This window comes from Colius striatus, chromosome 1, assembly GCF_028858725.1.
Source record: "Colius striatus isolate bColStr4 chromosome 1, bColStr4.1.hap1, whole genome shotgun sequence".
Lineage (NCBI taxonomy): Eukaryota > Metazoa > Chordata > Aves > Coliiformes > Coliidae > Colius > Colius striatus.
In genome coordinates, this window is record NC_084759.1 from 28,802,466 (window position 1) to 28,814,492 (window position 12,027).

At 38.7% G+C, this 12,027-nt stretch overlaps 2 protein-coding genes across 3 annotated transcripts in view; one reads left to right on the forward strand and one right to left on the reverse strand.

Annotated features, from left to right (window-relative positions):
• The window catches only part of RB1 (RB transcriptional corepressor 1), a 73,704-nt gene that overhangs the window by 26,798 nt on the left and 34,879 nt on the right, over positions 1-12,027 (reverse strand). The window lies entirely within an intron of this gene.
• On the forward strand, positions 1,819-4,754 carry LPAR6 (lysophosphatidic acid receptor 6). Its single transcript, XM_010195856.2, has one exon. It carries the CDS (start codon positions 2,436-2,438, stop codon positions 3,456-3,458), a length of 1,023 nt encoding a protein of 340 aa, XP_010194158.1. The 5' UTR covers positions 1,819-2,435; the 3' UTR covers positions 3,459-4,754.

A 12,027-nucleotide genomic window follows, 5' to 3' on the forward strand; every position in this document is an offset into this window, starting at 1 on the left:
AATATCGCTTGAGGTTTTGACATGTGGTGTCAAATTTATGGACTTCAGGGATTTTCATTCCAGTAACTGAGCCCACCCCACACACTTTTCCTGTGCAAACAAAGCCAGAACAGGAAAACTGATCTCAGAGCTTGATGCACAACTGACAGATTCTTGCAGGAAAACTCCTCTTTCACCGTGCAAGGCTGCCAGGAATGGAAACAAAATTGAACCACACGTGATGACTGCTTTTGTGAGGTAAGCCAGGTAAGGCCACTTTATGCTAAGGTACAAGTTAAGCTGGACACACAAAAGACCCTGCCAAGTTCACATTTCCATTTCTCGTTGACTTAGAAGTGGAAAACAGGCTATGCTTTATGGTTAAATATGAATTTCAAAAAGACTCAAAAAGGCTTCTTGTGGTTATAGCCTATTGAAGTGAAACTGCTTGATTTCACCTCAAAATCAAGGTGAAAGAGTTTCACAGAAGAAACTTACAAGAAATCTTGAAATAAAATAAGCAAGTCTCATTTTTACTTTTTTTTTTTCTGAATTTTGTCTGACAAACTTTACTGTAAGAAACTATGCCAAAACCCCATGAAGTGCTATTATTCACTCTCCTTTGCAGCAGACTAGAAAGGTTTTGCCCAGAGCCTTGCTTAGGTACAACTGATTAAAATCTAGTTCAAAAGAACCATGCCACCCAGCCAGATATGAAGAGACTTGTTATTCTAAGACTTCAAAATAGACTGGTTTTGATGCCAGAAGTGAACTTATCCAAGTTGTTGTTAAATAAATGAGTCTGTCTAAACTGAGATTTATCTCATATCAGCCTCTAAAGGCAATAAGAGCTGGTTTTTTTAATATTTACTTAATTTAATTAGTTACAACATGTTTTCATTTCATTAATCAGTGACTAATGGGAGTATTTTGGACTGTGTGATGATCTCGAGAGGTCCCTTCCAGTCCCTACCATTCTGTGATGTTGTGCATGTGAGATAACTGGCTCCCTTTAAATTGTCAGAAACAATTGCATAGTGCAGCATTGACTTTGGTATATTAATTCTGTGCTTACATATCGAAGAAAACTCCTTCTGTACCACATTTTTTTTCCCACGTGGCAGTGTATTGAGTTTTTTTGTGAAAATAATCATCGTTTCTGATTAGAAAGAGAGCTTGGGATACACTTTGTAATACAGAACAAGTTAAAAATTTCTCCTCCCACTGCAACATCTCTCAGTCCTGGGGATGTCCATGACCAACCCACAGTTCATAATCACTATGCCTCTCTCTTTCAGTAATTATTTGGTGAAATTATTTAATTACCTATCATTGTTACATTGCCCCTCCTGAGGTCTGTACTGGTGTATTGAGGGAATGAAGCCAGAAGTACGCAGCTGATTTCTGGTGATTAATGTGTTATCTATCACCAACAACGATACCTAGTAAAAAATGTAACATCATTCAAGCCTATATAAAATGTAAAATCCCACAATTAGTACTATCTCCAAAGAGAAAAACAGGAATTTTAAGTCACGAGGGTTATTCAGACACTGAAAAGTCTCCTCACAACCAAAGAAAATACTTTGTGATATCCCGCAAAAAAGACGGCTCAGGGAGTATGGAAAGAGTTAACCGGAGGCTGCAGCTGCAGCACTGCGCTGGTGACCATTTGCCCGCCTGCAAGGTACAGTCCCAGCAGACACATTATCAGATTAGGGGAAGGCAAACAAACTGAATTGAAACCATTCTTCAGCCAGCCCGACCTCTTCTTCCTGTGATGTCATGCTACAAATTGCCCGAGCTCTTTTTGCTCCTCTCCAGAAGGAGCCGGGCTGGCGAGAGGCTGCTGGGGCGCAGGACGCCGGGGCTGTGCTCTGCAGGAACAAACACGCTCTGGAATTTCATTTCTGCCCTCGCAAGCAGCTCGCTTCCCGCCCCGTGGGGCGAGCCACAGCCAGCCAGCGCGCAGCCAAAGAGCTCGTTTCGCAGAAAGAAGACTGAGAGAGAAACACCAAGTGCCGATGCTTTGCAGCGGCCAGGAAATCGTCTCCTAAAGCACACCTTCCCCAGCACATTCGGATGGACAAGGCTTCACCACCACGAGCTGCAGCCAGGAATAAAGCAGAAAGTTCTCCGACGGCTTCACTGAACCGACGGGGAGAATGGAAGTAAGCAAGCGCCGGGATGACCTCATCTGCCACAAATGACATGTTTTTTGACTTTTGAAGGCTGGCTATGTGATTACAAATAGCACTTGGAAGAGAAGAGTGACCTCCTGGAGATATACTTCCCTGCTTACAGAGCTGGTGTTCCTCCTCTGAAGCTTTACAGTGCACCAAACTTACCAAAGCACACAGTTCAAATACATCTGTTCTTCCGGAATCAAAACAAAAGTTGCAACAAAGATAGCAGAGAAACCTCCAAATCACAGGAATTTTAAGCATACCATTATAATGGTAAGCTCTAATTGTTCCACTGAGGACTCCTTTAAATATACTTTGTATGGGTGTATCTTTAGCATGGTCTTTGTTCTTGGCCTCATAGCAAACTGCGTTGCTATCTACATTTTTACTTGTACGTTAAAAGTGCGAAACGAGACTACGACTTACATGTTGAACTTAGCAATATCGGATCTGCTTTTTGTGTTTACATTGCCCTTCAGGATTTATTACTTTGTGGCGAGAAACTGGCCGTTTGGAGACATTCTTTGCAAGATTTCCGTCACTCTCTTTTATACAAACATGTATGGGAGCATTTTATTCCTGACTTGCATAAGCGTGGATCGCTTTTTAGCTATAGTACACCCCTTTCGATCCAAGACTCTCCGGACCAAAAGGAACGCAAAGATTGTGTGTGCTGCAGTGTGGATAACCGTGTTAGCAGGCAGCACACCAGCGAGCTTCTTCCAGTCCACGAACCGACGGAATAATACCGAACAAAGAACGTGTTTTGAGAACTTTTCGGAGGACACGTGGAAAACCTACCTATCCCGGATCGTTATCTTCATCGAAATAGTCGGGTTTTTTATCCCTCTCATCTTGAACGTGACCTGCTCTAGCATGGTCTTACGGACTTTGAATAAACCGCTTACATTAAGCCGGAATAAATTAAGCAAGAAAAAGGTACTCAAAATGATTTTTGTCCATTTGGTGATATTCTGCTTCTGCTTCGTGCCTTATAACATTACCTTAATACTTTACTCCCTTATGAGAACACAGACCTGGATTAATTGCTCGGTGGTAACTGCAGTGAGGACCATGTACCCCATCACTCTGTGCATCGCTGTTTCTAACTGCTGTTTTGACCCTATAGTCTATTACTTCACGTCAGATACAATTCAAAACTCGATTAAAAAGAATCGGTCCACTAGAACACGGGACATCAGATTCTCCGAAACGCCGGTTTCGGAAAACTTCATTCAACACAGCCTTCAGAGCATAAAAATGAAAATATTTGACAGTGACTCTACCATATAAACTGTATTAAAAGACTAGTGGGACTAAACTGGAATGAGAAGCCTGCACATTTCTTCAGCTGTGGAAACATATCATGACACGTTAATGTTACACTTCATATCAGAAAAGTCTGTGATAAGACTGTAAAAGTGTTAAGCGTAATAGTACACAGAAAAAGTATTTTAAGAACTTATGGCAAATGTCTTGCTCTGACAGGTTGTATGTTAGAAATGAACTTTTGCTTTTGGTTTAGGTTAACTAAAGTCCAGAGACCGTCTGTCAAGTCAAACACAAGAGAAAATGTGGGTTGTTTTTGTCCTGAAGTTAAAGCAATTGCTCATTTCTGATGATTATATTAGCTTCCCAGTTACTGAGGATGGTGGTGAAACTACATGGTTTACACTGGAGGATACAGTTGCTGAGGTAAACAGTACTATATTGACCATATCACTGCAGCTACTGTGCCTGCTCCCAAGTCTTTCCTCCTCTCTTACTCCTCCCTCCTGTTGTTCTCCCTGCACCTTCCTTCTTAGGGATCATTACATTCACAGGAGGCTTTGATCAATGGGCTACAGGAACTTCATTTCTCCTGGGGTTTATCTGATGAAATATATGCTCTCTCCACAAGCCTGGCCCCCATAAAGCAATTAAATATTCTGGTAGTTTAGGGCATCTGGAAACAACTCAGACAAACTGGTTTTTCTTCTCACCTCTGTCTCAGATGTCTGTGTAATTATAACAAAATAACCTCTGACTACTAAAGTTAGTGCTTTAGATACAGTACCACTTTATTAAACTCTTTTGTGAGAAGTTCTTCAACTTGACTTGACGTTTGAGCAAAACAACAGCCTCCAAATAAGGAAATTCAGTCTCAAAGTCGTAGTTTCTTAGAAAAACAAGACCTTTACTAACTAGAAATGAGCATGTGCATCAACCCAAACACTTCTTCTAGGAAGCTATTTGGTGTCCTGTAAAGAACTCAAGACACAGTGATTTTTAGAGTGAAACTTCCTCTCAATCTCTGTCTCCTAGAAATACTTTTAATGTGAACACTTAAAACTTCAAATGCTATTTTCCTGTAAACCTTATAAAGTATAAACATAAATTATGCGGGGCTATGTGCTGGCAAAATTACACTTCAAAAAGTCAAAGCCAGGTAAAAGGAGAACTCTATGTGTATTACTGTTACAAACAGGAAGATATAGGCAATAGTGCTTTAAAACATACTGCTGTGTACGTTTCATGGCTGTTAGAACATTGTGTACATTTTTCTCAAGATTAATTTAACACTGCTGTAAAATTGAATAAATATTTTAAGGGTGAATACAAGGAGTAAGTGTTGTTTCCCTCCCCCCCCACAAAAAAAAACAGTGGAGTCAAGAATAAGGACTGAGTTAAAATGAATCTGCACTTTAGAATTAGGGCAGTCAGTTGCAACACAGACATAGCACTGAGGCATTTTTACTTCAGGGCACAATATGAAACTGTGCATCAGTGTTAGAGAAAATGCATATTGAGCTGTCAGAGTATACGATATGTTATCTGGTTGAGTTTACTTCCCTTTGCAAAGCTTTTGCTAAAGTGTTATAAATCAACTGTATATTGCCCACTACTACTGGAAAACTGAGTCACTCAAAGGCTGCTAGAAACTAACACTGACGGAATTTTAAATTTAACATCATTTTAAATCTTTATCCACACAATTTATGAAGGGAAAAATTAAATAGGATGAGCTTAAACTACAGAGATAGCATATATAAAAATGTCTGCATAATATCTGAAAAAAGGCAACTATCTTAGTTGGGAATCCTAAACTCTTCTGATTCATACCCAACTTCAGATAAATGCACAAACCCTAAAGCACGAGTAGAAATTCTGTATGGTTTCCACATGCTACTGAAAAATTCAAAGCTCAAAAGCCATATATGCACCTCTAACATTTCAATGCATCTCTCTCTAAAGATTCTGTTTAATATTAGACTCCCTCTAAAGGCTTTTGAGACTAAAGCCCTTAATGTCACTGCTGGGCTATGTTTCTAGGCTACTACCCTCCCAGAGCTTGGCAAAGCTGTTACTCTGTTGACAACTCGTTCAGCAACGCCCCTGCATTACAGAGGCAAACAGTCCAGAGCCTCACCCTGGTAAAGGGAAGCTACACTTTCTGAGATTACGACACTGCAGGGGAAAAAAAACCCAAATGACTGGCTTAAAAGTAGAAGCAGCAGATAAAAGTCACATGCATGTGTGCTCCCCTTTAAACCAGACTTTCCTTGGTGTATTAGCTGAAAGAGTCCAGGCAAGCATACAGAGCACTTCTTTCTGCCTCGCACTCACTCTGCAGGGCAGCACCTTCTGGTTTTTGTGACAGTGCAGTGCATCACAGTACAACAGCTTTCCACCCAGTTAACAGCTTAGTATCTCAAAACTGAGGGAGCTTTATATTTTTCACTATTAAAGATACTACACTCTTTTCAGAAAAACAAACACAGAAACCAAAAGCAAACTCCAAAATCAAAACAATAAAAAAGCACAGTAAAAAAAGCAACACCTGTAATTTTGAGACTCTGACCATCAATTGAGAAATTCCTGATCTGACTGATTCAGAAGAGGGGGAGTGAACCTGTACCTCCCACAACAAGCTGATATAAAGCCAAGCTACCAGTTATTCAGGACTGGATGAGCTTTTCTCCACCTTTTCTGGTTCTGCAACAAGATTATCTCAGAGAGCTGTGGACAGAGCAATGTTCTCACTCCTACATTCCTGAATAGCTGCACTTTTCCCCCTTCTCCTGCCTTTGATACCAACTCATCTGTTCCTCAGGTAAGAGTTTATGCCAAAATTTAAATCTAGACAAAGAATTATGCTCCTAAGTCATGCCTAGGCATCTCAAGTAAGAGAGGCTTACATTGTCAGAGCTCCTGAGCATCTGCACGTGTTGCATCCAGTACTTCCTACAAGTACAAGATTTTATTCATACACTCGTCCCCATTTTCATTCATATGAAGTTACCAGGAGTTCGGTTTTAGGATCACAATTTAAAATTTGGTTTTTGTAGCCTAGTTTCTTCATCTATGGACTGCAAATGCTGCAGATTTACCACGAAAATAAAAGTAAAATATTAGTTGATTCCAAGCACTTTTAAAAAAATATTTAAACCATCAAGGCAGGCAGCCATACATAACTAGATAATTAACCAGCAGTTTCAAAAGACAAAGAAAATCATTTTCTATCAACACCTCTGATTTACCTCAACGTACCATTACTCAAAAAGTAAAAGACTTTATTTTTTATATTCAGCTTGAACTTTTAATTTCTGGCTTTCTCAGGAACAGAATGCAAGTCAAAATTTGTTTATACATGTCTTTGATCTTTAAAGAAACACCAATAGCAAATGTGTCCTTATATTTCTCATCTAAAAATTATTTAAAAAAAACCCCTGAGATGATGCTTCAGGCAGGTAAGAAACATAAGAAACCCTTAAACTGGAATCAACTCACAAAGATTAAAAGAGAGCTCTTGAGATCAGGTAGAAGATATGAATGGCTGTACTGGATCAGACCCCAAACATTCAGCTAATCTACAATCCTGCCTCTAACAGTGGGCTACATCCACATGCCTGGGGAAGAAGATAACAGCTAAATATGTATATTCTGTGAGCTTGCCCTGCCTCCCTTTAAACTTGTGTAAGCTATTTAACATCCACAGCATTCTGTAGTAAAAAGTTTACACTGTGTGTATGTGTGAACAAAACTAAAAATAACAAACCTTTTGATTTAAGACCTACTTGTTGCCCTACTGCCTCCTCAATTCTTTTGGAGGAGGGAAAGAGCACTTGGTTGTCATTCAGTCTTTCCACATCACTCCTGATTATACAGTCTTCTGTCATCTCTTGCAAAGGACAGAGTGATTCTCATTTGTAATTTCAACAAGCATCACTGCCAAAGTTGAGATTTTCAAAATTACATAAAGACCTCAGCTAAAAATTACAGTGAACCCAGCAAGACTCACGTTAAGACTAATAATTTTGAAAATCCCACTTGAGCATAGTATCCTTGAGCATTATTTATTCTTCCAAGCTATTTTCTAGGTGTTTTCACAGAATCATAGAATAGAATCATGGAATGGTAGGGGTTGGAAGGGACCTTTAGAGATCATCTAATACAACTCCCCTGCAGACGCAGGTTCACCTAGATTAGGTCGCATAGGAACAATCAATGAAGAGTAATTTGATCATACTTTTCTGTCAGTAAATGTAATATTTTAAGGTTCTTGCATCTGAGCAGACCTGTAAATCCTGACATGTTCCCTTTTCTGTTAGGTTATTGTCATATACATCTCAGGGTTACTGGTATTTAAGCACCACTGACAAAAGGAAAGAGGATACAGTTCAGAAGCTCACACAAAATGTATATCAGAATGATTCTAAATCTAGAAGCTGCAAATGTCAGGACTGTGTTTGTTATCCAGTTATCAGAGTGCTGAAAAAATTGTATCAATACAACTGACAATCACTGAATTAGGATGTTTTCAGAATCTACTCGATAGGGCTCATTTAAGATGAATGCTAATTCAGGAAGTCATGCTTGCACAGTCTAGTATTTCTGCAAGTTGGATGGAGAAGTTTGTTCTAATCCTCTAATTCTGCTTTGACACTGAAGCCTTTCATATCTATCGCCTTGTCTCCATCCAGTTCCCATTACACAACTGCTTATAAAGCAAGTCCAGTTTTCCCCATGAGAAAACTGAACTCACCACAAAAATAAAACAAACAGAAGACCCCTGCACACATCACCCAATCTTCTGTAAAATCTACCATTTTGTTGGAAAACTAAAAATTCCAAAACTGATAGTTTAGATTTAAAACTACTTTTTTTCATTTAAGAAGCAGGTTGTCCACTCTTATTATAATAGAACTAAAAGCTGTCCTGCACTAAGAAATGACAAATCTTCTACAGTTTAAACATGAGACTCAAATCACAAGCAATGCAAAGGAAAGTCTCTAGCAAGTTCCAGTCTTTTTATGAAGAGATAAAAGAGTACTTTTTTCACAAAAGCCTAAAGATTTCCCCTAACTCCACCTTTCTTAAGCAGCGAGTTGCTGCCTTAAAGAAAAAAAAAAATCTTCAATAACAATGCTAGTAACAGGAGGCATACAAATTAATGCTGTTACCTTGGGAATATTATTAAATCTATCCCACATGGAAACAACTGTGGCTATGTTAAATCTTCTGCTTTTCAGATGAATTCTGAAACAAAATGCCACTTTATGAAAGGAAGCTAATTGTACACATCAGTTGCAAGTATTCACCCTCCTGCAAAATCAGAACTACTACATTTTTAAGTTTGTCCTTGTAAGCATTTTCTAAAATCAAACATTAATGTAATAAAAGCCGAAGACACTCCTGGTCACTAAGGAGTGATACTGTATTACAAAAAATTCATCACAGTGTCAAGAACTGCACTTGAGTAAAGTTGAAAGTATCTATAATAAAACTTTGATGCTTTTAGAAAGTAATGAAAAAAGCACCCACAGCATTGTGGCTATTTCTTAATGAGGAAATTTGGAAGTATATAGCAAAACATGGAATACAGTCAGTGAAACAAGTAGCAAAATATCTGTCTTTTCAGTCCAAACAATAATATCTTTCGTTAATGAAACAAAATGTGAAAACTCTGAGTCCACTTGTTTACTTAAGTTCTTTAACACTTTTTATGTGTGAAAGAAACTTTACCACATATATTGCATGCTCACATAGTGTTTTGCATGCTCACACTGTGTTTCACATACCCCTGTGGGGTGGGTGAGAAAAACCCCCCACTAAGCCAGCAGCTATTTATGTCTAGATAAGATCTGTGAGTTACTCTGAGCTGCAGGAGGGTCCAACAGGCACAGATTGCGCATACGAAGCACAGGCTCTGTTCTGGACAAGCTAACACCCGAATGGGAAGGACAAGGTGATGACAGTTCAGATATTTACCTAAGCCAAGTTCAGACTAGGTGCAGTCTAACTGGGTAGGCCTCAAGTCTCTGCTCAGGGGCTCAGGAGAAGCCCATGCACAGTGCTCAGCTCTATCACAGGCACTTACTAGCCTGTGTCTTATCCATTCTACCAAGCAAATCCAACCTCAGTGAAGAGCTATAACAAAAGCTAGAGAGATTAACTTTCTGGAGGGCACTGCATGCTGGGCCTTACTCAGCAGCTGTGAACAGGATCCTCAGCCCTGTCAAGGACTTTGTATTACTGTAAAGTTACTGTAGGACATACGCTTGGTGACACAAACATCTAATGGAAATAGCACACATTTATACAGTATAAAAGCAGGGATAAAAGTACTTATTTGGCCCACAAAAAAAACCCTAAACTAAACCCCATGTATTTATGCCTATTACAACTTAAAGAAAATGCAACAAGCAGATAAAAACTTACTTCTAATGACATCATTTGGCAGTTTGAGTTCGATAAGATAGTTATCTACTTAAGAGCTTGAAAATTGAGCATACAGCTGTAAAAATACCTCCACATTTTACTGTTTGTATGGCATCTACTTCGCTTCCTGACAGAAGCTAGTTCTATGTTCCATAGAAAAGTTAACTATGGAATGGCTCAAATAATATAGCAATAAGGATAGAAAGAGCAATAAAAGCTTATAACAGTTATTCAAGACTGTGGTTCAGATAAAATATGACCAACAAAAAAACCCCAAACAACCGAACAAAACAAAGCAAAACTTCATTCTACTCATTTCACTAGTTTTGTTTCAATACAAAGACTTACAAAATCCCAACCAAACAAGAAGCAGCCGAGATATCAATGCAGAATTTAACTCAAACATTATTCTTGTATTCAAGGAGACAGTCACACCAAATTTGCTCCAATTCAGCAAGATTTCACAAAATCAAAGAATTGCAAGTATATCTCCCTGCATTCTAATACATTTTTTCCTCATGGACAACCTTAAAACACTCCTACAAACTATCTGCAATGCAGATTTGTAGTGCTGCAGGATGAAAAGATATTCAAATTGTCTAGACTAAAGCAGGACTAAAACACAGCTGTGTTATGAGCACAAAAACACTGAACAATACAAAAAAAAGAGAAACTTTGAAAAGTAAGGATTTCTGGAAAACTATTCCACTATTTTTTGTTACAATGTTACTAATAATCAGAGCAACCTTAAGGAAAAGTATATCGTGTTGGCCAAGTCTTATTTCTGTTGCTGACTCTGTACTTGGGACCAGCAGAGACATCGGCAAGATATCTTTACTAAGCTGCAGGCTTCACTGAGCACAAGCTGTAAAACCCAGCTCCCTATTATAGCTGTAAATCTATAGCCAGAGAGATTATGTCTGTGCTTCTGTAGCCACACTGGTAACAGTACATGACCTCCGCATGAACAGAAACCACAACAGCGACTGTAGGTGAGATACGAAGCACAAGTGGCCACCTAAAGCAAAATTAGGCACAATTAAATAACGGCTTCTTGCTAATGTTTCAGTGCTGAAAGGAATGGTGAAATACAGTCATGAAAACTAGTAAGTATATGATTCACTTTTACTAACCTTAACAGACAAACATTAAACATCTAGTTTAGGTTTGTCATCGAGACAGATGCTGTGTACAGCCAGTGGAGAGAAGCATCTTCAGAAAGTTAATAACCCTGTTGTAAAATACCTCTTTATCATAAATAAAATGAATTGCTTTCTGGGAAGTGCAGCTCTGTTTCAAGTATAGAGAGTGCCTAAATATCTAAGCTACAGAAGTCTAATAATGTAGGACTCATATCCTCCTAATAAGAGAAACTCCACACTTTAAAGGAGTAGATTAAGTAGAGAAAAACTGAAATCCTTAATCAAGAATGGCATCAAAATTTCACTGAATGAAAACTCTGCATAGCTGCTATGTCTTAGGTAATCCCTTTGGTCATGTCTGTACTTGAATCAGAATAGCATCTTAAGGGTTGGGCTGAGTTAGTATACCTGCAACAGATAAATCCATTACTACTGTGCAACATAACCAGTATCTTACAAGTCTAGTGGATGTTTTGTACACTTAGTGAGTTTCTACTAAGAAGTGAACACATAGCCAGTACAGACAAAAGCAGGAAACACAGAACCTTAGTTTTAAGTGTTCTGGTTTCTCTTCCAGTAGCCTAGAGGATTTGCTTGGATGGCACCACCCAAGCATGAATAACAGCTTGAATCATCTTCACGATAAATAGGAGTGGCAGGGAAGATTTTCAAAGTGATGGTGCAGACAGTGAAGACTATAATTCAGTATTCTTCCTGGTTTTCAATTTGCCTTCAGCTGTTAAGGCAGATAAAAGTTTCAAGCCTCAAAAAGCATAGCAGGATCTCTATAAAAAGAAACTCTTTGGGAGTACGAGAAAGCCATGGGACTAACACTCTTACATATTTTATTTATGCATTTATTAGAAGTGTGTGTATGTGTATATATATCTGCTCAAATTTAAAAAGCATATAAACATGCATATAGTCACATGAGACTAAATGGTGTATTCACAAATACCCAAAAATAAACCATCTTATGGACTCCTAAGGATGCACCTTGCATGATAAAGGCAAAATCA

Coding starts and splice junctions, on each gene's coding strand:
- LPAR6 (XM_010195856.2), top strand. CDS start 2,436: ATGGTAAGCTCTAATTGTTCCACTGAGGACTCCTTTAAATATACTTTG.